Source organism: Odocoileus virginianus, chromosome 21, assembly GCF_023699985.2.
Source record: "Odocoileus virginianus isolate 20LAN1187 ecotype Illinois chromosome 21, Ovbor_1.2, whole genome shotgun sequence".
NCBI classification, from domain to species: domain Eukaryota; kingdom Metazoa; phylum Chordata; class Mammalia; order Artiodactyla; family Cervidae; genus Odocoileus; species Odocoileus virginianus.
This window is the reverse complement of record NC_069694.1, coordinates 38,036,297-38,063,382: the sequence shown is the minus strand read 5'-3', so window position 1 is coordinate 38,063,382 and position 27,086 is coordinate 38,036,297. Positions and strand designations below refer to the sequence as shown.

General features: G+C 38.2%; 1 protein-coding gene and 1 pseudogene across 3 annotated transcripts in view; one reads left to right on the top strand and one right to left on the bottom strand.

Moving 5' to 3' along the window:
* Nucleotides 1-272: 272 nt before the first annotated feature.
* Nucleotides 273-3,909, bottom strand: LOC110142459 (heterogeneous nuclear ribonucleoprotein A3-like; annotated as a pseudogene).
* A 13,155-nt stretch (nucleotides 3,910-17,064) lies between these two features.
* The window catches only part of ADH4 (alcohol dehydrogenase 4 (class II), pi polypeptide), a 36,033-nt gene continuing 26,011 nt past the window's right edge, over nucleotides 17,065-27,086 (top strand). For 2 of the 3 annotated variants that reach the window (XM_020901640.2, XM_020901639.2), the window contains exons 1-4: nucleotides 17,093-17,201; nucleotides 19,853-19,954; nucleotides 20,923-21,064; nucleotides 22,912-22,999. In XM_020901640.2, the coding sequence (XP_020757299.2) occupies nucleotides 17,184-17,201; nucleotides 19,853-19,954; nucleotides 20,923-21,064; nucleotides 22,912-22,999 (350 nt within the window). In that variant the 5' untranslated portion in view covers nucleotides 17,093-17,183. Of the gene's footprint in view, nucleotides 17,202-19,852; nucleotides 19,955-20,922; nucleotides 21,065-22,911; nucleotides 23,000-27,086 lie in introns of all 3 variants that reach the window. The other variant, XM_020901642.2, reaches the window with a different exon arrangement.

Sequence of the window (27,086 nt, the reverse complement as noted above, 5' to 3'; positions counted from 1 at the left end):
CAAGAGTTCCGCCTATGTTTTCCTCTAAGAGTTTTATAGTTTCTGGTCTTACAAGTATGTCTTTAATCCATTGTGAGTTTATCTCTGTGTATGGTGTTAGGAAGTGTTCTAATTTCATTCTTTTACATGTAGCTGTCCAGTTTTCCCAGCACCATTTATTGAAGAGGCTGTCTTTGCCCCATTGTATATTCTTGCCTCCCTTGTCAAAAATGAGGTACCCATAGGTGCATGGGTTTATTTCTGGGCTTTCTATCTTGTTCTGTTGGTCTGTATTTCTGTTTTTGTGCCAGTACCATACTGTCTTGATGACTGTAGCTTTGTAGTATAGTCTGAAGTCAGGAAGGCTGATTCCTCCAGCTCCATTCTTCTTTCTCAAGACTGCTTTGACTATTCAGGGTCTTTGTGTTTCCATATGAATTGTGAGATTTTTTGTTCTAATTCTGTGAAAAATGCCATTGGTAATTTGATAGGGATCACATTGAATCTGTAGACTGTGTTTGGTAGTATAACCATTTCCACAATATTGATTCTTCCTACCCAGGAACATGGAATATCTCTCCATCTGTTTATGTCATCTTTGATTTCTTTCATTAGTGTCTTATAATTTTCTGGATACCATTCTTTTGTCCCCTTAGGTAAGTTTATTCCTAGATGTTTAATTCTTTTTGTTGCAATGGTGAAGGGGATTTATTCCTTACTTTCTCTTTCTGATTTTTCATTGTTAGTATATAGAAATGCAAGTGATTTCTGTGTATTGATTTTGTATCCTGCAACTTTGCTAAACTCACTGATTAGCTCTGGTAATTTTCTGATACTATCTTTAGGGTTTTCTGTGTACAGTATTATGTCATCTGCAGTGAGAGCTTTACTTCTTTTCCAATCTGGATTCCTTTTATTTGTTTTTCTTCTCTGATTGCTGTAGCTAGGGCTTCCAGAACTATGTTGAATAATAGTGGTGAAAGTGGACAGCATTGTCTTGTTCCTGATCTTAGGGGGAATGCTTTCAGTTTTTCACCATTGAGAAAGTTTGCCATAGGCTATCATATATGCCTTCACTATGTTGAGATAGGTTCCTTCTATGCCCATTTTTGAAGAGTTTTAATCATAAATGGGTTCTGAATTTTGCCAAAGGCTTTTTCTGCCTCTATTGAGAGTATCATATGGTTTTTATCTTTCAATTTGTTAATATGGTGTATCACACTGATTGGTTTGTGTATACTGAAGAATCCTTGCATCTCTGGAATAAACCCAACTTGATCATGGTGTATGAGCTTTTTGATGTGTTGTTGAATTCTGTTTGCTAAATTTTTTTTGAGAATTTTTGCATCTATGTTCATCAGTGATATTGGCCTGTAGTTTTCTTTTTGTGTGTTGTCTTTGTCTAGTTTTGATATCAGGGTGATGGTGGCCTCATAGAATGAGTTTGGAAGTGTTTCTTCCTCTGCAATTTTCTGAAAGAGCTTTAGAAGGATAGGCATTAGCTCTTCTCTAAATGAGAGAATTCTCCTGTGAAGCCATCTGGTCCTGGGCTTTTGTTTTTTGGGAAATTGTTGATCACAGCTTCAATCTCAGTGCTTGTATTTGGATTGTTCATGATTTCTATTTCTTCCTGGTTCAGTCTTGGAAGATTGAACTTTTCTAAGACTCTGTCCGTTTCTTCCAGGTTATCTATTTTATTGCCATATAGTTTTTCATAATAGTCTCTTATAAGCCTTTGTATTTCTCCATTGTCTGCTGTGACCTCTCCGTTTTCATTTCTAATTTTGTTGATTTGCTTCTTCTCTCTTTTTTTCTTGATGAGTCTGGCTAAAAGTTTGTCAATTTTGTTTATCTTCTCAAAGAACCAGCTTTTAGTTTTATTAATCTTTACTATTGTCTTTTTTATTTCTTTTTCATTTATTTCTGCTCAGATCTTCATGATTTCTTTCCTTCTACTAATTTTGGGGTTTTTCTGTTCTTTTTTTTTTTAATTCCTTAATTTTTTATTCCTGGTACCACTACCACAATTTACAGGGCAACATACCTGATGTAATGAAAAGAAAAAGACAAAGCTACAACAGATAAAAGACCTCAGGAATGTACATCTAATTGACACTACATTGCATTAATCAATAGCTGCACTTTTTGCAAACTGTGGCTATGACAATCCTGAACAAGAAGGGTTTCCTGTTTAAGCTGCAGTAACTTTTCTGACTATGGATCGTCGTTCCTTCTGTGGCAGATTTTTACAGTTCCTCTAACGCATTTGGGACGACTGTCTCAAAGTAACCTGCAGCTTTCCTGACAACTCCTCACTCTCTCTCCTGCTAAGAACTGTAGCCCTTTTCTTCTGAGTTTTTAGAACCTCCTGCTACCATATCCACCACTTCCACCACCAGATCCATAGCCACCACCATAGGGACTGCCCGAGCTTCTTCCACCAAAACTACCCCCTTTCATGGGTCCATAATTTGATTGCTGTTGTCCACTATAATTTCCAAAATCATTATAGTTTCCACCACCACCATAGTTACCTCCAAAATTTCCTCCGTCATTGTAACCATCATATCCTCCACCACCGCCACCATATCCACCACCTTGGTTTCCATATCCTGGTCCACCACCACCGTAACCTCCTCTACTACTATAACCAGGACCACCGCCATAGTTGCCACCATCACCTTCAAATCCATTGTATCCACCATCACCTCCTCCATAACTCCCTCAGCTGCCACCACCTCCACCACCACAGCCTCCTCTTCCACCAAAGTTTCCACCATGGCCAAAGTTACCTCCACCACCTCCAAAGTTTCCTCCATGACCCATAAAGTTGCCAGATCCACCTCCACGACCTCTTTGTGATCCAGCAGATTGCATCTCTTGTTTAGAAAGGGACTTTTTCACTTCACAATTATGCCCATTAATAGTGTGGTATTTCTGAACAACAATTTTATCAACTGTATCATGATCATCAAAAGTTACAAAAGCAAATCCTCTCTTTTTCCCACTCTGCCTGTCTTCCATAACTTCCATGGTTTCAATCTTGCCATACTTTTCAAAGTAGTCTCTCAAATTATATTCTTCTGTATCTTCTTTAATACCACCAACAAAAATTTTCTTCACTGTTAGATGGGCACCAGGCTTTACAGAATCCTCTCTAGAAACAGCTCTCTTTGGTTCCACTACACACCCATCAACCTTGTGTGGTCGAGCACACATCACTGCATCCACTTCTTCAACACAAGAGTGAGTCACAAAGCCAAAGCCCCTGGGACGTTTCGTCTGGGAGTCTCTCATCACCACACAATCTGTAAGTGTGCCCCATTTCTCAAAATGTTCTCTTTTTTTTTTTTTCCATTTATTTTTATTAGTTGGAGGCTAATTACTTTACATTATTGCAGTGGTTTTTGTCATACATTGAAATGAATTAGCCATGGATTTACATGTATTCCCCATCCCGGTCCCCCCTCCCACCTCCCTCTCCACCCGATCCCTCTGGGTCTTCCCAGTGCACCAGGCCCGAGCACTTGTCTCATGCACCCAACCTGGGCTGGTGATCTGTTTCACCCTAGATAATATACATGTTTCGATGCTGTTCTCTTGAAACATCCCACCCTCAAAATGTTCTCTTAAGCTATCATCTGTAGTTTCAAAGCTCAGACCACTGATAAACAGCTTTCTCAACTGCTCTGGTTCCTTGGGATCATGACCCTCCTCCCCCCGGCGGCGGCGACTGCCGGAGTCGGGCTGGGGGCGACCGGGCGGCGGTTTTACCTCCATTTTTTTTTCTGTTCTACTTTTTCCTGTTGTTTTAGGTGTAAAGTTAGGTTGTCTATTCGATGGTTTTCTTATTTCTCGAGATTGGATTGTATTGCTATAATCTTCACTCTTAGAATTGCTTTTGCCGTATCCCATGGGTTTTGAGTTGTCATGTTTTCATTGTCATTTGTTTCTAGAATTTTTTTTATTTCCCTTTTGATTCCTGCAGTAACCTGTTGGTTATTTAGAAATGTGTTGTTTAATTTCAGACAACATCGGGTGGAGAGGGAGGTGGGAGCGGGGACCGGGATGGGGAATACATGTAAATCCATGGCTAATTCATTTCAATGTATGACAAAAACTACTGTAATGATGTAAAGTAATTAGCCTCCAACTAATAAAAATAAATGGAAAAAAAAAAAAGAAACGTGTTGTTTAATCTCCATGTGTCTGTGTTTCTTAGTTTTCTTCTTGTAATTGATATCTAGTCTCACAGCATTGTGGTCAGAGGAGATGCTTGATTTGATTTCAATTTTCTTAAATTTACTGAGGTTTGATTTGTGACCCAAGATGCAATCTATCCTGCAGAATGTTCCATGTACACTTGAGAAGAAGGTGTATTCTTCTGCATTTGGATGGAATGTCCTGAAGATATCAATGAGATCCATCTCATCTAATGTATCATTTAAGACTTGTGTTTCCTTATTAATTTTCTCTTTTGATGATCTGTCCATTGGTGTGAGTGAGGTGTTAAAATCTCCTACTACTATTGTGTTACTGTCAACTTCTCCTTTTATGTCTGTTAGTGTTTGTCTTATGTATTGAGGTGCTCCTATGTTGGGTGCATAAATATTTACAATTGTCATGTCTTCCTCTTGGATTGATTCCTTGATCATTACGTAGTGTCCTTCCTTATCTCTTGTAATAGTCTTTATTTTAAGGTCTATTTTGTCTGATATGAGGATTGCTACTCCAGCTTTATTTCACTTCCCATTTGCATGGAATATATTTTTCCATCCTCTCACTTTCAGTCTATATGCATCTTTAGGTCTGAGTGGGTTTCTTGTAGACAGCATATATATGGGTCTTGTTTTTGTATCCATTCAGCTAGTCTGTGTCTTTGGTTGGAGCATTTAATCCATTTACATTTAAAGTAATTATTGATATATATGTTCCTATTGCCATTTTCTTAATTGTTTGGAGTTGATTTTGTAGATCTTTTTTTCTCTTGTATTTCTTGACTATATACGTCCCTTTAACATTTGTTGTAAAGCTGATTTTGTGGTACTGAGTTCTTTTAACTTTTGCTGTCTTAAGCACTTTTGACTTCTCTATCAATTTTGAATGAAATCCTTGCCAGGTACAGTAATCTTGGTTGTAGATTTTCCTCTTTCAGTATTTTAAGTATATCCTGCCATTCTCTTCTGGCCTGTAGAGTTTCTGCTGAAAGATCAGCTGTTAAGCATATGGGATTTCCCTTGTATGTTACTTGTTGCTTCTCCCTGGCTGTGTTTACTATCCTTTCATTGTACTTAGTCTTTATTAGTTTGATTACTGTGTGTCTTGGCATGTTTCTCCTTGGATTTATCCTGTATGGGACTCTTGGACTTGACTATTTCCTTTTCCATGTTGGGGAAATTTTCAACTATAACCTCTTGAAAAATTTTCTCATACCCTTTCTTTTTCTCTTCTTCTTCTGGAACACCTATAATTAGAATGTTGGTGTGTTTTATATTGTCCCAGAGGTCTCTGAGACTATCCTCCATTCTTTTCATTTTTTTTACTTTATTCTGCTCTTCAGAAGTTATTTCCACCATTTTATCTTCCAGCTCACTGATTCGTTCGTCTGCTTCAGATATTCTGCTATTGACTCCTTCTAGAGTATTTTTAATTTCAGTAATTGTGTTGTTTGTCTCTGTATGTTTATTCTTTAATTCTTCTAGGTCATTGTTATTTAATTCTTGCATTTTCTCCATTTTATTTTCAAGGGTTTTTTTTTTCATCTTTACTATCACTATTCTGAATTTTTTTCAGGCCGTTTGCCTATTTCCTCTTCATTTACTTGGACTTCTGTGTTTTTAGTTTATTCCTTCATTTGTGTAGTATTTCTCTACCTTTTCATAATTTTTTTTAACTTATTGTGCTTGAGGTCTCCTTTTCCCAGGCTTCAAGGAAAGTTGAATTCTTTCTTTGAAGAAGGTTGAATTCTTTCTTCCTTTTGGTTTCTGCCCTCCTAAGATTGGCTCAGTGGTTTGTGTAAGCTTCATATATGAGATTTGTGCTGAGCTTTTGTTTGTTTGATTGTTTGTTTGTTTGTTTTGCCTCTGATGGGCAAGGCTGGGTAAGGTAGTAATCCTGTCTACTGATGATTGGGTCTGTATTTTTGTTTTGTTTGTTGTGTAGATGAGACTTCTTGCACAGGGTGCTACTGGTGGTTGGGTGATATTGGGTCTTGTATTCAAGAGGTTTCCTTTGTGTGAGTTCTCACTATTTGATACACCCTAGGGTTAGTTCTGTGGAGAAGGCAATGGCACCCCACTCCAGTACTCTTGCCTGGGAAATCCCATGGACAGAGGAGCCTGGTGGGCTGCAGTCCATGGGGTCGCTAGGAGTCGGACACGCTGAGCAACTTCACTTTCACTTTTCACTTTCATGCACTGGAGAAGGAAATGGCAACCCACTCCAGTGTTCTTGCCTGGAGAATCCCAGGGACGGGGGAGCCTGGTGGGCTGCTGTCTACGGGGTCGCACAGAGTCGGATACGACTGAAGTGACTTAGCTTAGGGTTAGTTCTCTGGTGGTCTAGGGTCTTTGGGTCAGTGCTCCCACTCCAAAGACTCAGGGCTTGATCTCTGGTCAGGAGCAAAGATTCCACAAGTGGTTTGTTATGGCATTGAGATTAAACCAAATATCCAAAAATGAGAAACTAGAGATGAACCCCAGACAAATGGCAGTTACAAAATAATGAAATAATAATTAAAATAATGGAATATACACTTATACATATACACCCATGAGCAAAGTAAAAACAGTCCAACAAAAATAAAGTATAGTAGACTGGCCTGATGAACAAAGGAAATAAAAAATTATATTCACCAGTTAAGAACAAAACTAACTAAAGTACAAACTGGAAAACAAAACTAAAGCAAGGTGCCAAGGGGGAATAAATCAATGAAAACAAAGCTAACAAATATGTTGAGAGGAAAGAAAGAATAGATGAGCAAAGTTAAACAGAGGTAGATGAAGATTAACTACAAGATTAACTGCAAGGGGAAAAGAACAGTAGGAAAGGCAAACAAAGGAATAAATGTAGAAAAAACATAGGTTTAAAAGAATTAAAATTAAAGTTATAAAAATAGAAAATTTTAAAATGGAAGAAGAAAGAATAAAGGAAAAAAAGAAAAGAAAAGAGAGAGAGAAAGAAAGAAAACGTCACAGAATTGCAAAAGCCCAAAGTAGAGGTAGAGGTTTATAACAACAAAAAAAGTGTGAGTGAATATACACACACATATATACACCCATAAGCAAAATCAAAACAGTCCAACAAAAATAAAGTACAATAGACTGACCCAGAAGGAAACCAAAAATTATATCTACTAGAACAAAACTAACTAAAGCACAAACTAGAAAACAAAATTAAAGCAAGGTGCCAATTGGGGAATAAAGCAATGAAAATAAAACTAACAAGTATGTTGAGAGGAAAGGAGAGAAAGAAAAGAAAGAAAGAAAGAATGGATATGAAAGTTAAATAGAGGTGAAAAATATTTATATACATTAAAGATTAACTGCAAGGGAAAAGAACAGTAGGAAAAGCAAAGGAATAAATGTAGAAAAAACAATAATACATTTTTATAAATTGAAAATTAAAATAAAAAAAGAGAGAAAAACTCCACAGAACTGCAAAAGCCCAACATAGAGGCAGAGGTTTATAACAACAATAAAAAATGTGACTGAGAAAAAAAAAAAAGCTCAGAAGCTTAATTGGATTCCATATAGCCAATAAAATCGACAACTACAACAGAAGGGAGGAAAAAAAGGAAAAGAAAAAAGAAAAAAATCCAAAAGAATCTGCAGAACAAGTCAAAACATAAGAATAATAAGTGTTTTTTTAAGCCAGTGCTGTCAGAGTCCTTTCCCTCGCTGGGAGTCACAGTCCACCTCACCTCCCTAGGATGCCCACCAACACTGTGCTGATCTCTGGACCTGCTGTGGGGGCAGCTCAGAGTCTAATCTGGTCCTACTCCTGTGTGTTCTTGCCTCCAATGTCCACAGCTATCAGAACTAGTGCATTTTCAATTGTGGGAGCTCTCAATGGCCCTTTTACATATTCCATAGGCACAGAGTCTGCCTAGTTGATCATGTGGATTTAATCTGCAGCTTGTACAGCTGGTGGGAAGGTTTTGGGCCTTCTTCCTTAGCCACACTGCCCCTGGTTTCCAACTGTTTTTATTTCCACCTCTACATGTGGGTCATGGGGTTTGCTCCTCAGGCTGCCCTGGAGGACTTGGGTTTGCCCTGTGAGGGCCAGGAGTGGAGGTGGTGCAGCTGCTTGGGTCGCAGGGGTTCTGGCAGCACCGGGTACTCAGGGGAGTTGGCAGCTAGGGCAACAGGAAATATAGTGTTCTAGAAGGGTATGGCAACCAGTATTAGCCAATACACTCCAGCATTCTTACCTGGAGATACCCTCTCCCTGACAGAGAAGCCTGCCAGGCCACAGTCTACAGGGTCACAAAGAGTCCAACATGACTGGAGCGACCCTGTGCACATAGATGCAAGACTTTTTTGCCTGTGCAGCTCTGCCCCAGTGAGAATTGAGCGTGAGGGTGGCACAGCTGCTTGGCTTGAGGAGACCCTGGTGGCATCTAGTGTGCAGGGACATGGACTGCCTCAGCTGCAGGAGTTATGTCCCTATCAGAGTCTTTTTTTGAGCCTCTTGTAGCTGGCGATCAGAAGGCCTCTTTGGCCAGTCTTTCTCCGTAGCAGTCCTTCGTCCTACTGAGTTTTGCATGGTTCTATATATTCTTGTCCGCTGGTCAGGTACTCCTTTCTGCTCTTAGCTGGTATTCTGCATACACTTCTGTGTCTGAAGGTGTACTTCTGATGTATCTGTGAAGAGAGATGTACTCCACGTCCAGCTACTCCTCCAACATCTTGTTCCCCCTCCCTTTTTTTTTTAATTAAGATTTTTAGTTGGCATTTCAGTATCAAACTCTCAAAAATTAATAGGATGAATAGACAGAAAAGTAGAAGGATAGTATATAACTGAAAAGTGCCATGAACCAATACAACATAATTAAAGATTTATACAATTTTCACACAACAGCAGGGTAAAAATTCTATCCAAGTTCCCATAGACTATAAACCAAGCGACACTGGAACATATCCAAGGACATAAAACAAGGTGCAAAATTTTCATGATTAGTCTTGTCAGATTGTTTTTCTTTGCTTCTGCTTTTTCTCACTTCTGATTAAATTTATCCTTTGGCTAAAGTTTTTCCACAGACAAAAGGTAGGCAGAGGACATGAGGAAGAAGGAGCATAGGGTCCTGCTCCATTTCAGTACCACACAGCATGCTGTACCTCAAAAAGTTCATCTAAATATCTGTTAAACCATTGAACAATTTCAAATTAGTTGATCATTATTAAATATTCTATATGTGTAAGGCACTTACAAGATGAGTAAGTCTTTGTACTAAGGAGGAAGGTCAAGGAAAGAACTCAGTGTTTCAGATTATAAGGCAGAATAAGATAGATGATGTAAAAAACATACCAATTACTCTGGATGTTCAAAAGAAGGAAAAGAATGGAAGGATCAGGAAAGGTTTCATTTGGTAGATAATTTCTGAGATAAGCCTTGAAGGAAAAGTAGTAATTTCACCTCAGAAGTGCAAGTACAGGAAACAAAATTAACAAAGGCCAGTAAAAGGACAGAATAAGAAATAGTCAGCTGACAGCTGAATTTTTCAGCTTTGTTGAAAACTAATGCACTAGCAACCAAAGTGTAGCTCCATACATATTAGTAGATTAAAAATCCTTCAGTTCCAGGATAGCAAATTCATATCTAATTTGACAGATCTCTTATGCAACCATTTAGATTTTTGAATAGGAATTAAATTATTTTAATGTCCCTTTGGAAATCTATTCTTAAGAAGGAAGAGACCAGGAGGTCAATGAAGTTGTGAGAGAAATAGCACTTGGTGCACTGGGAAGACCCAGAGGGATCGGGTGGAGAGGGAGGTGGGAGGGGGGACCGGGATGGGGAATACATGTAAATCCATGGCTAATTCATTTCAATGTATGACAAAAACCACTGCAATGATGTAAAGTAATTAGCCTCCAACTAATAAAAAAAGAAAAAAAAAAAGAAACAGTGAGGAATTCTATTTCACACCTGCTAGGATGGCTACAATGAAAGAAAAAAAAGGGAAAATAGCAAGTGCTGATGAAGAGTAGAGAAACTGGAAGGCTCATACATTGCTAGTGGAAAAGTTAAAGGCGCAACCATGATGGAAACTTTGGCAATTGCTCAAAAGTTACACACAGAGTTAACTTAGCAATTTCATTCCCAGCTATATACTCAAAACATTGAAAATATATGTTTTCTACATGCAAAAACTTGCACATGAATATTTTAGCAAAATATTTATTTATAACAGCCAAGAAGTGAAAAAATATATTCATCAATTGAAAAAAATATAAATAAATAGTGGTAGATCCATATAATATAATATTACTTGGCAATAAAAAGGAAGGACATACTGATGCATGTTATAATATGAATGAAATTTGAAAACATTGTGATAAATGAAAATGCAAAAGGCCATACACTGTAAGATTCCATTTAAATAAAGTTTCCAGGACAGGCAAATCAAAAAAGACAGAAAGTGGGTTAGTGGTTGCCATAAGGATACGCAAAGGGATAAACTACTAAGCATGGGATTTCTTTTGGGGGTGATGAAGATATTATGGAATTAGTATTCATGATGGCTGCATAATGTTGTAAATATATTTAACAGTCACTAAACTGTATACTTTAAAATGGTCAAAATGGTGAGTTTTATGCTAAATAAATTTATCTCATTTTTTAAAAACAAAGAAGAAACACTGAAGAAATAGATGACAATGGTAGTCATGTGACTAGAAAGACAAATGAGGGAAATGTTAAGAAATTACAGTCTACATTTTTTTTTTAACATTTAGGCTTTCTTTATTAGAAGTCAGAAGCTGATATTAAGCACACCCAATAATTTTTTGAAATTAACATGTTGACAGGAAAGCTGCCATGAAGCACAATATGAATTTCATAATTTGAACTCTACTGAGATATAGAAGCATAATTTTAATTTTTCTACAGACATTTTCAAGTACACAGCATACTCACTTCTCAGTTTAATAATGAAAGGCATGCTTCCATCTGTCATGCACATTCTGTCACAGTGTATGATATTGGTGATATCTGAAAGAACTAGTTGTTGGATTGGAAGCAAATTTTTTATTAACTAATTTTTATTGGAGTACAGTAGTTTCACAATGTTAGTTTCTGCTGTGCAGCAAAATGAATCAGATACACACACACATACACATTCTTTTTTGGATTTTCTTCCCATTTAGGTCACACAGAGCATTGAGCAGAGTTCCCTGTGCTATACAGTAGGTTCTCATTAGTTATCTATTTGTACATAGTAGTGTGTATATGTCAAACCAGTCTACCAACAATCTACATGTTTTTACAACTAACATAGTTCATCAGAACTAAGGCACCATCGATTTTAAGATACATCACTATTGAAGCAACTTAGCAGCAGCAGCAGCAAGAAAGAAAAATACTACCAATTAAACTATGATATCCCAGCAATTGCAAGTAGTAACTGAGGAAAGAAGCAAAAAGCAGAGGAGAAAAGGAAAGATATACCCATTTGAATGCAGAATTCCAAAGAATAGCAAGGAGGGATAAGAAAGCCTTCCTCAGTGATCAATGCAAAGAAATAGAGGAAAACAACAGAATGAGAAAGACTAGAGATCTCTTCAAGAAAATTAGAGATACCAAGGGAACATTTCATGCAAAGATGGGCTAGATAAAGGACAGAAATGGTATGGACCTAAATGAAGCAGAAGATATTAAGAAGAAGTGGTAAGAATACACAGAAGAACTGTACAAAAAAGATCTTTACAACCCAGATAATCATGATGGTGTGATCACTCACCTAGAGCCAGACATCCTGGAATGTGAGTCAAGTGGGCCTTAGGAAGCATCACTATGAACAAACCTAGTGGAGGTGATGAAATTCCAGTTGACCTATTTCAAATCCTAAAAGATGATGCTGTAAAAGTGCTGCACTCAGTATGCCAAAAAATTTGGAAAACTCAGCAGTGGCCACAGGATTGGAAAAGGTCAGTTTTCATTCCAATCCCAAAGAAAGGCAATGCTAAATAATGTTCAAAATGCACAATTGCACTCATCTCACACGCTAGCAAAGTAATGCTCAAAATTCTCCAAGCCAGGCTTCAACAATACGTGAGCCATGAACTTCCAGAATTCAAGCTGGTTTTAGAAAGAGCAGAGGAACCAGAGATCAAATTGCCAACATCCGCTGGATCATCAAAAAAGCAAGAGAGTTCCAGAAAAACATCTATTTCTGCTTTATTGACTAGGCCAAAGCCTTTGTGTGGATCACAATAAACTGTGGAAAATTGTGAAAGTGATGGGAATACCAGACCACCTGACCTGCCTCTTGAGAAAACTATACACAGGTCAAGAAGCAACAGTTAGAACTGGACATGGAAAAGCAGACTGGTTCCAAATAGGAAAAGGAATATGTCAAGGTGGTATATTGTCACCCTGCTTATTTAACTTCTATGCAGAGTACATCATGAGAAATGCTGAGCTGGAAGAATCACAAGCTGGAATCAAGATTGCTGGGAGAAATATCAATAACCTCAGATATGCAGAAGACACCAAACTTATGGCAGAAAGTGAAGAGGAACTAAAGAGCCTCCTGATGAAAGTGAAAGAGGAGAGTGAAAAAGTTGGCTTAAAGCTCAACATTCAGAAAACTAAGATCATGGCATCTGGTCCCATCATTTCATGAGAAATAGATGGGGAAACAGTGGAAACAGTGGCTGATTTTATTTTGGGGAGCTCCAAAATCACTGCAGATGGTGACTGCAGCCATGAAATTAAAAGACACTTACTGCTTGGAAGGGAAGATATAACCAACCTAGACAGCATATTAAAAAACAGAGACATTATGTTGCCAACAAAGGTCTGTCTGGTCAAGGCTATGGTTTTTCCAATAGTCATATATGGATGTGGGAGTTGGACTATAAAGAAAGCTGAGCGCAGAATAATTGATGCTTTTGAACTGTGGTGTTGGAGAAGACTCTTGAGGGTTGCTTGGACTGCAAGGAGATCCAACCAGTCCATCCTAAAGGAGATCAGTCCTGAGTGTTCATTGGAAGGACTGATGCTGAAGCTGAAACTCCAATACTTTGGCCACCTGATATGAAGAGCTGACTCATTTGAAAAGACCCTGATGCTGGGAAAGATTGCAGGCAGGAGGAGAAGGGGACCACAGAGGATGAGATGGTTGGATATCATCACCAATTCAATGGACATGAGTTTGGATAAACTCCAGGAGTTGCTGATGGACAGGGAGGCCTTACGTGCTGCGGTCCATGGGGTCGCAAAGAGTCGGACATGACTGAGCAACTGAACTGAACTGGTATCAGAGATTTTAACTTGTAAGAAAAAAGCTAAAATCAAAGAAGCATAATTAGATATAGGAAATAGAGGAAACATGCAGTAAAAAGCAAGAGCTAGTTTGTGCAGAAACACAGCAAATTCAGTTTGAAGCATCATGGATCCCAAATATGTTGTTTGGGTATTTATACTGAGATTAATGAATTACTATTAAAATAATGTATATATACTAATTCAGTGGGTGAGTGATTATATATATAATTATATATATATTTATATAAATATATTTAAATATATATAATTACATATAATTATACATATTTAAACATATATAACATTGGAAATTTTGAGAATGACTGTAAGTCTGAAAATCAACTGTTAGAAAAGGTAAAGTCATCCTCATGGAAAGAATCTACAATATTAATTTTAGCATTGGAAGACACCTTCACATTCAAAATCCCAGGGTTCTAAAATTTTGAAATCTCTTATTTAGTTTCCACCCAAAACACTTCTTAGCAGGTTCTTTATGAAAGAATATAAGAAACAGTCCCCATCTTCAAAGAAGCTCATCAAAGTGCAGCACAAAAAGAAAGGCAGAAAGAAGGTAAATACCTAACATTCAGAAAATATGTTAAAGCATATTGGGTTTCCAAGGTAAATACTCAATTTGCCCAGCATTTATTAAGTACCGAGTATCTTTCAGGACTCTGAAGTACTCTCTGAAGGGTGTAAAATGTAAGTACATACAATCATTATAGTTAAGGACACTGGAGGCTGGAGACAGAGAAGTTTTGCTTCATGTAGCTATCTATTTGTGAGTGCCAAGGGGATGGGAACACAATGAATGCTGTAGGGATTCAAAGAGGAAAAAGATCATCCTGAATAGAAGAGCTAGAAATGGCAAGATAGGTATCAGAAAATGAACCTTAAGAATATGTTCCTTGGCTAATTCATTTCAATGTATGACAAAAACCACTGCAATGTAAAGTAATTAGCCTCCAACTAATAAAAATAAATGGAAAAAAAAAAAAAAGAATATGTTCTTAAGGTCCTGAATAAAGTTCAGGGCTTCCCTGGTGGTCCAGAGGTTAAGAATGCACCTACCAATGCAGGGGACTCTGGTTCAATGATCCCTGGTCTGGAAAGGGATCATGCCCCACTTGCCCCACATGCCGCAGGGCAGCTAAGGGCGTGTGCCACAACTAGTGAGCCCAGGTGCCCTAGAGCACGTGGTTCACAAGAGAAGCCACCACAATGAGAAGCATGCACACTGCAACTAAGGAGTAGCTCCCCCACTCCACCGCAACTAGAGAGAGCTGGCACACAGCAAGGAAGACCCAGTACGAGCAAAAGTAAATAAATCTTAAAAAAAAAAAAAAAAAAAAGAATATGTTCGTTTAGTAGGTAGAACTGGCAGCAGTAGGTGTTCTAATCAGGGGAACCAGTTTAAATAAAATCATGGAGGCAGGAAGGCATGCACACAGTGCATTGTAGGAAACCCAGATTAGTTTTGAAACACAGACTGGGTTGTAGATAAATGGTCTTGAATGCCAGAATGAAAATTCAGCAGGGCTTAGAGAGTTCTTGATGGTTTTAGACCAAGCTGCTGTAAGTTGCTTCAGTCATGTCTGACTCTGTGCGACCCCATAGACGGCAGCCCACCAGGCTCCCCCATCCCTGGGATTCTCCAGGCAAGAACCCTGGAGTGGGTTGCCATTTCCTTCTCCAATGCATGAAAGTGAAAAGTGAAAGTGAAGTCGTTCAGTCATGTCCGACTCGTAGGGACCCCATGGACTGCAGCCTACCAGGCTCCTCCGTCCATGGGATTTTCCAGGCAAGAGTACTGGAGTGGGTTTCCATTGCCTACTCTGTTTAGACTAAGAGAATGATATAATAAAAATTGTTGAGAATACTCATCTAACAACATTTTGAAACACAGACTGTCAGAGGGAGCTCTGCATAGGGAAATCAGTATTTTAAAAAAGTCTATTGTGATGACATAAGCAATAAGTAAGATTACTCTTATCTGTCTTATCTACAGTGTAATAATAAAAACAGAAAGAAGGAAATGAAAGGCACACGAGAGGTAGAATACACAAAGCTTGTAAACAATGCAGAAAGCAAGGTCAAGCGGGGTTTCAGAACAATAAAAAAAGAATGGAGACGCTAGTGTCAAAACAGGCAAGCTAGAGAAAGGAGCCTGGAGTCAAGAAAGAAGATGAAATTATTTTGTGAACACTATTAAGATAGAAACATCTTAAAAAAAAAAAAAAAGATAGAAAGAAACATCTAGGAGCAAACAGAAACTCCTGGCAAAAGTTTGGATTAAAGGGAAAGAAGTCATAAAAATAAAATAAGAAACGCTAGAAAAATCAAACACTAGAAAGAAATTTTTAAAGGTAACTTTTTAAAAAATGAGGCCACTTAGAATTTTCCGAAGAATTTTCAATTAAAATATAGAGATGGAAACCAGACAAGTAGAGAAGTGAAACCATGAGTAGTGAGGAAGTAGAAACAAAGAGTATAAATCATACTTCTAAAAATTGTAACAGAAAGACTTAGTCAATAATAAAATATTAAAGTTTTAACTAATATAAAGATATTTAACTAATATAAAGATAATTCTATCTCTCTGGAGGAGATAGTAGAATACTATGGCTTTTTACCAAAAGGATCAAAAATATTTCAATATTTTAACAATTGGCTTTGCCTTAATAGGGTACACATGAGAGGAATTTTTAAGCAATCCTTATTCACTATAAAACAGAAAATGGATGAAAAAATTTGTGGTCAATTCATATAATGGAATACTCTACAGTTATTAAAATAAAGTATAGCTACAGGCAATATGGCTAAATCTCATAAAAATAGTTGAGAAGGGAAAAAGCCATGAAAGAACACATGCCCTATGACTCTATCCATATAACTTCTAATCTGTAAAACTAAACTATATTGTATAGAGAAGCATAAATCATAAAAGAAATGCAAGGAAATTATCACTAGGATTGTGAAAGAGAAGGATGGATATAGGAGGGATTCTGAGGCACTGGAGATGTTTATTAATTTTATAATTATTTGATAACTTATCTAATAGCTTTAATGACCTTTATAATTATTTGTTGACTTATCCAATAAGTTTAATGACCTTTTCTATGTTATCTTATATTTTGCAATACTGCTGCTGCTGCTGCTGCTGCTGCTAAGTCGCTTCAGTCGTTTCCGACTCTGTGCGACCCCATAGACAGCAGCCCACCAGGCTCCCCCGTGCCTGGGATTCTCCAGGCAAGAACACTGGAGTGGGTTGCCATTTCCTTCTCCAATGCATGAAAGTGAAAAATGAAAGTGAAGTCGCTCAGTCGTGTCTGACTCTTAGTGACCCCATGGACTGCAGCCTACCAGGCTCCTCCATCCATGGGATTTTCCAGGCAAGAGTACTGGAGTAGGTTGCCATTGCCTTCTCCGATATTTTGCAATAAAGGAAGAAAAAAACGAGTAAACAAAAATCCCCCAACAACATTTGGAAGAAATGAGGGTTTGCAGCTGAAACAAGATAGCACAAATGATGACGTGAAGAGACGGGCAAAGTTTCAGATCACAGCAAACAAAAAGGAGAGAAAATGATTGGAGAACACAAGAGCTGAAATGGTATTTATTCAAAGTCAATTCATTACAGGACATGGAGCACCCTGGATAGAAGTAGAAGAGCTTCTTAAATCAGAGAGAAACTTCCAAGTTTCCCAAAGAAAATGGGCACCAAGGGAAAAGTAAGCAAATATACCATTTCTTTGATCAATTCTTTTGGGATTTTGTGTGTGTGTGTGTGTGTGTGTGTGTGTGTGTCTGTTTATACATATGCTAAAAGAAGTTTCTTTGGGTATTGCTCTCAGAAAGCATCAATTTAAAGCTGATCAAAAGCTAAGTCCCAGGGAATTCCCTGGAGGTCCAGTGGTTAGGACTCTGCACTTCCACTGCAGGGGGCACGGGTTCGATTCCTCGTCAGGGAACTAAGATTCTGCATGCCACATGGCCAGCCAGAAAAAGAAGCTAAGTTCCCATCAGGAGACGTATGGATAAAGAAGATGTGGTATATACACACGAACACACACACACACAAAATGAACATTCAGTTCAGTTCTGTTTCTCAGTCATGTCCAACTATTTGCAACCCCATGGATGGAAGCACACCAGGCTTCCCTGTCCATCACCAGCTCCCAGAGCTTACTCAAACTCATGTCCATCGAGTTGGTAATGCCATCAAACCATCTCAACCTCTGCCGTCTCCTTCTCTTCCCACCTTCAATCTTTCCCAGCATCAGGGTCTTTTCCAGTGAGTCAGTTCTTTGCATCAGGTGGCCAAAGTATTGCAGTTTCAGCTTCAGCATTAGTCCTTCCAATGATTTTAAAACTCAACATTCAGAAAACTAAGATCGGGGTACTCTTTCTGCCCCCTTCTGATGCCTATGTCAGAAGCTTTCTCTATCTCCTTTATACTTTAATAAACTTTATTACACACACACACATAAAAGAAAACTAAGATCATGGCATCCAATCCCATCATTTCATGGCAAATAGATGGGGAAACAATGGAAACAGTGAGAGACTTTATTTTCTTGGGCTCCAAAATTACTGCAGATGGTGACTGCAGCCAAGAAATTAAAAGATGTTTGCTCCTTGGAAGAAAAGCTATGACCAATCTAGACAGCATATTAAAAAAGCAGAGACCAATGATACTTCAAAAACAAATAGAAAAAGAGGTCGGATTTGTGGTTACCAGAAGCAGGGCGGGGGCTGGGGGGTGGGGGATGGAGAGGAAGAATTGCATGTAGTCAAAGGTACAAACTTCCAAACCTCCAGTTATAAGACAAATAAGTAGTAGAGATATAACGTACAATATGGTAAATATAATCAACACTGCTGTATGTTATACTTAAAAGTTGTTAAGAAAGTAAATCCTAAGAGTTATCACAGGAAAAAAATTTTTTCTTTCTTTAATTGTATGTCTATATGAGATGATGGATGTTCACTAATCCCACTCTAGTAATCATTTCATCATATATGTATGTCAGATCACTATCCTATATACCCCTTGAACTTACACAGGGCTGTATATCAATCATATTTCAACAAATCTAAAGAAAAAAAATAAAGATGATCAAAAGGATATGAGTGACCTCCATGCTAGGAATTTACTCTAGAAAATAATTGAATTTGCCAAAATACTTACTACAAGGGTGTTCAATTAAATACTATTTATAGTGGCCCAAAAAAGAGAGATTTCAGTAACTGTGCCATAATCATAAAATTTGTATTTGTTAAAATGTTAGGAAAGAATATGGAAAATATTCATTGTATATTAATAAGTAGAAAAAAGGAGATTATAAAATATTACATACAAGTTTGTCCCAAGTGAAAAAGCTCAAAGGATCTACTTCAAAATCATAAAGTAGAAAACAAAATTGCAGATGTTTTGTTTCTTTTTTTCTTATTTGCATTTCTATGTTTCATTTATAATAAGACTAATGATATTTAAAATACAGTTCAAATTGCATAACAAGTATCAAAAATACATGTTAATGTGAACAAAGACTAGGAATATCACCAAAAGTAAATATAGTAGCATTAGAATGAAGTATAAGTTTATTTCTTTCTACTTTCCTTCAATATTACTTCTATTTAAAATTTAAAATAATATTTTAAGAGGCTAAAATTATAGATTATAGAATCTTTAATGTTTAATTTCTTTTCATATATTTTTATCCATATTTTTTCAAAGGGACAAAATCTTTAATGTGTATTCCACTGATAAGTTTAATAATTATGTAATCCTCATTTCTCAAACTTTTTTGTGCATATGAATCACATGGGGATCTTGTTCAAAAGCTGGTTTTGATTCAGTGGATTTTGGTCAGGGCTTATAGCTCTAGCAAATTTCCAGGTGATATTAATAACTGCTGGTGTCAAGGAGGTTCACATTTTGAGTAGCAAAGTTGTAAAACACATCCGCTCTAGCAATAAGGATTCAGGTAATGCAGAGCTGATAAATCAATCACTCTATCATAAAATACATATTGGTCATCTACTCTCTCCAAATCCTATAAATTTATCCTCTCTGTTCTGGAGAGGGAAAAAAATCAAGCCTTTACATTAAATTTAACTTTAATACACCTGTTCTTCTCAAAAATTAAAAGTGCAATGACTATAATGTAGACTTTGACTTCCTATTGTCAATTAAGGTCCCTTGTCTTTACAATAACTATGTATAACATCCAGCCACAAACCCCAAAACTCTCTGCCATGAAATAATGGTATCAACATGTTCTTTCACTTTTTTTCACAATATTTTTCTTTCTCTCTCTCTCTTCCTTCCTTTTGTTCTTTCCCCCACCCGCTTTCCCCCTCTCTCCCTCTTTCTCAGATCATTAAATGCAAAGCAGCTATCGCCTGGGAAGGAAACAAGCCCCTCAGCATTGAAGAGGTTGAGGTAGCTCCCCCCAAGGATCATGAAGTTCGAATCCAGGTGGGTATGGACTTTCCCAGGGCAGGATAAACAAGACACAGAATGCTGACTTGGCTTTGGTCAGGTCAGACCTATGTGGTTTTGACTGAGAGTTTCAGGAGTTTCCCACTGTGGGAGATTACGTTTTTAGGTTCACATCAAAAACAGGTATTCATTCCCAGGAGGGATAAATGATAAGAATCAGACATAGGAATTTACATTAGATTAGAATTAGGTAGGTTTTCTTTTTGTTTTCCTGTTGCCAGTTATTGAAAGCTGTTTTAAAAGGAAGACTGAGAGTTTGGTTCAAAATAAGAAAAGATCTGAAGTGCTAAGGGTCTTGAGTGATCAGAGGAGGGAACAGATGCGAGAGGGCAGGGAGAAAAGACAGACAGGACTGAGCAGAGAGGGATCATAGGTGACAAGGTGGGTCAATTTTTCTGTTTCCCCTATAGTTGACCTGGCTTATATTTTTCCTCAGGATCACCACAATAAGAGTTTTTGCCTGAGAATGAATGAGATATCCTCATGAACAGAATCTTAAAGAATAATGCAGGGATACTTTCTAATTAATTAAGATAATCCTTTATTTGATACAGCTCTTTTAACTATAAAAGTTTGTTACCACAATTGTATTTCATTTAGTTTCAATGAAACCTGAACAAGCCCTGGAAGTCTGTGTTCCCTGCATGCCCTCTAACAGACTTCAGATTATTACCTTTGATTTCTCCTCCCCTAGAGACAGTGACGGCCAATTCTCTTGTGTGATTTTTCAGGGACAGTGACAGGAAGAAAACAAAGATGCATTAAGAGGAAAGAATATATCCTAATATACTTTTAACTGTTCCTTTTATTTTTCAAAATGCAGTTCTTTTATTGACCTCAATGAGTGTTAATAAGTTTCAAGGTGTCATTGGGCCTAAAATTATCCTAATAGCCCTAATGATATGATTACAGAAGCAGGCCTCAAGTCTGTGATTGCTTTGCAGATAATTGCCACTGCCCTGTGCCATTCTGATGCCCATATCCTCCACCCTCAATTTGAAGGGGGGTTTTTCCCAGTGATCCTTGGCCATGAGGCTGCAGGAATTGTGGAAAGTGTTGGGCCAGGAGTGACCAACTTCAAACCAGGTATTTTAATTTCTGATTCCAACTAAACAGAAACGTCAGGGTATTTCAGGGATAATTTCTGCTACAGTCTTGCCTTTGCATGCTATAATTGATCTCTACTTAAATAAGGGGACCATCTTTTCCAAAGCAAAACTAAGACACACAATCTCACAATCTAGCAATGAGGCAGAATATCTGCAGTCAGAACTGTCAATGAAATCTGGAAAACACAGTCACTTTATTTACATCCAGCACTGAAAAGTTGTCCTATGAAGCAAAGCTACAAAGTGAGCTTACACTGAAGCTTCCATGGGGCCAAAGATGACAATTTATAGCAACCTCCTCTAAATAAAACAGAACTATTTTAATATATAAAGAATGAAGACCCTTAGGTAGCTTAAGTGGGAAATATTATGCATATATCAATGTTAGCTGAAATGTTTTCTTGGGAACTTGTAAGATAAATATATATAAAGCATGCCAATAGCCAAAACTATTTACTTTACATGGTGTAACAGATCCACCACATACTGGAATATGAGCTATGCAATTGTCACTTATCTAGGATGAGCCTTATCATTCTTTCCTCCTTTAATGAGGATGCTCCAAACTGAGAGGTATATTAGTATCTCTTTGTTAGGTAGTTAGAATAGGAAATAGGAGTCCAAAATGGCGGTGGCTAAAAGACAAGGAAGGGAAAAGCCCGTGAAAATAGAACAAAGGAATGTCCGAGGACAGGAGTGAAGACTTCAGGTAGAACAAATAGCACTCCTGGCTAGCCCAACTTACATAGGGCAGGCCCAGCGGGGAAGAAAAGACATATTAAAGAGAGGAGCCAAAGAGCTGGGGGTCTCTCTCTCTCCCGCTCACTGGGGCACTCTTCTTTTCACGTCTTTGGATCGGCATGCCCTCACGACTTGAGGATGGATTTTCCTGCTATTTTCTAAATAAAATAGAGCTGTAACATGGAGCTGTAACACTGATTTGTCTAAGAGCTATAACACGGTTTGTCCAAGACCAGAGAGCTGTGACGTGCCGAGGGCTTTAATGTCTCATCACATTTCTATTCCAAACAAGATTATAGAAGCAAATTGCTCTTCAAAATTTGGAATCTACAAAGAAGTCCAGCCAATTAAGGCACAGCTCTGCCACTTACTGGCTGTGTAACCTTAGTCAGCTAAGTCACTTTTCTGTGACTCAATTTAGATTTCCATTTTCTAAGATGGGGATAATAGTAGTACCCATCTCAGAGAGTTGTTCTGAGAACTAAAGAGATAATATATGAAAGCAGTTAGAATGGTGACTGACACATACTAAAGGTTGAACAAATGTTAATTATCGTTATTGAACTTTAGTCATCAGAGGCTAGAAGTCTTTGTTAAATTCAAATTGAATAAAAAGTAGAAAAATGTAGAAGTTGAGTGAACTATGGTGAAACATGGAGATGATATATAATTTCCTCTCCGTATCAAGCCTATTGCCCACATCTCCTATAATTAAGGTGTTCTATTCCCTACAGGTTGTTTACAAATGTAATAAAAAATAGGCATGACATAATAAATAATAGTCATGATGCAGAGTGTTGCAAGGACAACAGAGTGTCAGACAGGACTCTGCACCTGATGGTATCAATACAGATGTGTTGCTTGACTGTCCAGCAGAGAAAAACAGAAAACAAAAGATAACATATTCAGTACTTGGGAGAAACAGCAATCTCATAGGTTAACAAAATATTGTAGCTACCTATACTTCCTAGCGAATATAAGATATATACGATAAAGAATAGTGTTTTCCACCAATTTACCTGTTGAAAACTATTTATAAGTAACAACTCAGGCATCACCCAACACATGGCCTTTTTTTTCTAGGTGACAAAGTAATTCCACTCTACGCACCTCAGTGTGGAAAATGCAAGTTCTGTCTGAGTCCATGCACAAATTTTTGTGGAAAACTCAAGTAAGCTCTATAAACTATTAGTAAGATAGCTGGTACAAATATTTTGAGCAGTACATTGGCATACCTAAATGGAGTTGAAAATGTTCATATTCTGTAACCACCAATTCTTGGTGTGTATAAGAAACCATTGCAAAATCACCCAAATTGACATGCACTATTATGATGACTGCCACATTGTAATAACAAGAAATTGAAAATAGGGCAAATGTCTATCAATAGGAGAACAGATTAACAATCACTGTGTAGTAACACAATGGAATTACCATATAAAAATGAGAATAGCTAAACTTGCTCTAAATGTTTCAACCCAGAATAATCTCACAGATATAATGGGAAGGGAAAGAAGCAAGTTTATGACATATATTTAGTCATATAAAATAACAATACCATACACTGTATTGTTTATGGTTCATGTGAATACAGCAAAGAAAATGATAAATGCCAAATTCAGAATAATAGCTACTTCTGAAAGGTTGCTGCTGAGCCATGAAAGACTGGGATTCTTGTCCTCCAGAGGAGAGGAATTCAACCTGGGGCCAGTGACAAGGCTTGATCACTCAGAGCTTTTGTGTAATAAAGTTTTATTGAAATATAAAAGAGAGAAAGCTTCTGACATAGATATCCGAAGGGGGCAGACAGAGTTCCCCTGCCCCGCGCCCCCCATCCCCCCGCCCTCCCTGCTAGTCTTTAGCGGGAAATCATATAGTTTTTAGCAGGCTGCTAGGAGAAGGCAATGGCGCCCCACTCCAGTACTCTTGCCTGGAAAATCCCATGGATGGAGGAGCCTGGTGGACTGCAGTCCATGGGGTCACTAAGAGTCAGACACGACTGAGCAACTTCACTTTGATTTTGCACTTTCATGCATTGGAAAAGGAAATGGCAACCCACTCCAGTGTTCTTGCCTGGAGAATCCCAGAGACGGGGGGAGCCTGGTGGGCTGCCATCTATGGGGTCGCACAGAGTTGGGCATGACTGAAGTGACTTAGCAGTGACTTAGCAGCATGCTGCTAATTAGAGAAAGGAAATGTCTCAAAACTCAGAGTGGTACCAGGCCCCTCACCCACAACATGTATTTTGAGATAACATTGGCACAAGGTGAATCATCCCCGGCCATAAAATGATTGCCATGAATCCTGAAGAAAGGCAGGTTTCCAAGCAAGTATATGGTTTCATTAACATAGATTAGGAGAACAATTGTATGAGTAAAACATATTGGGTTCTGAGTTTTACGTGGAACCTACTTGAAGACAGACACTAGGGTGAATACGTAGCTCATTAACATAGCTTAAGAGAAAGTTTCCATAAGAAAAATGCATTGTTTAGCTCAAGGTTTGAGAAAAGTTAAATTCAGGTGGAGCCAGGAGTCATCATGGCAACACACAATTTTAAGAGAAAGCTCCTTTTAAATTTGTATCGAGAAGGGGAAAAAAATCTGACACTTGTAGTTTGCTTCCTCCTGCCACTTAAGAGAGAGAGAAAAAACGTCTGACACTTGCATCCTGTTTCCTCCGTTTGGAGACCCCTAGCCTTCCTGCCTTTTACCCTCTCATTATCTTTTAGGAGAATTATGTTGCCTAGGGAAAGGGGAGTCATTCTCATTCCATAACTGCTTCCAAGCTGGTAAGGGGCTTGTCCCTAAATTTGTCAGGGTTAGTCTCCTAACCCTCATATTGAGGGTCTCTGATCCAAGGGCCCCAAGCTGGAGGAAGTTGCCACAGTCAACAGGAGTTTGAGCAACCATTTGTAACTTACAAACCTTCATGCAACTAGAAAGAAATCCAGCTACATGGTACAGATGCAGGGAGCAAAGAGCAAAAACAGAGCAGTAAGCAAAAAGTGATATTATGTCCATAGTTAAGGTACAAAGTGTTGCACCAGTCGATTTTAGGATTCTTAGATGTCATCAGATTAGTGAGGCATCACATACGATTGCTCTTATTGAAGGTAGTCACAGATTTGAAGAAAGTCCTTTCCCTGAAGTGGAAGGACTCCCACCATGGGAAGTCATCCACTGATGAAGAGGGGAGCATTCCACAGACCCAGTAGTTAGACCGATTGTGGAATGCAGTGTGGGAGTAAGCCCAGGACAGGAAGGCATTATCTTGAGGATCAAAGAGCAGACTCAAGAATTTTGGAGTCAGCAGAAGCAGGCTTACATAGATTATCAGGTCCATCTGAAAAGTACAAAGTAAGAGCATAAAAAAGTAAAGGCATAAAATGACATCACTTAGCTCTGGTCAGGGTGCCACTTCTTAACTCAAGTGTGGTGCACCCACGAATCAATTCCTGGCACTTTGACAGCTGTGGGAGAAGAAAGAATAACCTGGTAAGGGCCTTCCCAGAGGGGCTCGAGGGATTGGCCCCCAGACTCCAATGCTTTTATCAGGACCTCGGTTCCTGGCTCAAACAGAAGCTTTTTTGACTCAGAGGCTGGGTCAGAAGTTATCTCCCAGAGTCCCTTTAATGCCTGTTGAAAAGCTGAGAGCTGAGTTACATAATTTGTTAATTCTAAGGCTTTAGGAAAACGTTTCCACTGAGCATTTTCAGGAATTACTGATTGTCCATCCTCAGACTATAACCATCCTTTATCAGTAACCTTTGCTCCTCTTTTCTCATATCTTTCTAATTCTTCCTCAGTATATTGTGGTTTTCCTTATCCATAGAACCTGTCCAGATCAAAGGCCTCTGTAGTGAAGGGGTTTCATTAAGTGCCACCTTTCTGGCTTGACAGCCAGCCGATTACCCTTGGCTACTTTACCCCTGTCCCTGCTGTGCCCTTTGCAATGCATAACAGCTACTTCTTTAGGACAATATATAGCAGTTAAAAGTCTCTCAATCTCTCTGAAATGTGCTTAATAGGTTCTCCTGTTGCTGTTTTAAATTGTCTTTCTTTCCAATTTGCAGAATGAGCATGAAAAGTCAAATAAGCATACTTAGAATTAGTGTAGATATTTACTCGCTGCCCTTTCTTAACTCGAGAGCCAGAACCACAATCTCCAGATTGAGCCAGAACAAGTGCTAGCTGAGCACTCGTTCCTTGGGAGAGATTTTGCTTCTAAAACCTGTTCAGCCATTACCATGGCATAACCTGCTTTATGCTTCCTATCCCGAACAAAAGAACTGCCATCTGTAAATATTTCCATGTCAGGATTGTCTAATGGGGTTTCCATCAGATCTTCCTGAGCTGCATAGTTTAAAGTTAGAAATTGGGAATAATCATGATCAGGTGTTTCATTTTTCCTTCTCAGGAAAGAAAGTGGCAGGATTTAAGTTTCCACAAACTTTAAGCTTAGTTATTGGTCCTTCTAACAACAATGACTGATATTTAAGAAGGCAACTGTCTGTCATCCAAATATTAAACTTAGAGTTTAAGAATACACTCCTATAGGCTGTTGGTGAGGCCTTTGCGGTTTTGTAAAAAATCCCAAGGCCATACCTTTCCTTTCAGTGACAAACAAATTAATTTCTGACCCTGTGGGCAAGCTCAAAGCTGGAGCTTACAAGAGAACAGTCTGAAGAGCCTTAAAAGCCTTTGAGTATCTGGAGACCAAACCAGTTTGTCAGTTTGGGCTTGTTGAGTTTCAGTTATAAGTTTATACAAAGGCTGGGCAAGTTTCCCATAACCAAGAATCCAAATGCAGCAGTACCCTATGATTCCAAAAAATACTCTCAATTGTCTTAAAGTCATAGGTAGAGGATGATTTAATATAGGTTTAACTCAAAAAGCAAACTTCAAATCAATGACTAAAAAATATTTGGCTGTCCAGGAATTTCAGACAATAGACTATAAGGATTAGGCACCACGGGGTGTAAAGGAACTACAGCCTCATTTATTGTTTGTAAATCTTGAACTAGTCTCCATTTATCATTTGACTTCTTTATACCCAAAATAGGAGTGTTGCACAGATTGTTACGGGGATTTAATAGCCCCAGCTCCTTTAAATTCTCAATGATGGGTTTTAACCCTTCCTTAACCTCGGGTTTCAGTGGATACTGCTTTTTATGTGAAAATAAGTGCGGGTATTTGAGCTTGACAACTACAGGAATAGCGTTTTGTGCTCAACCCACAGTTTTTCCATCAGCCAAC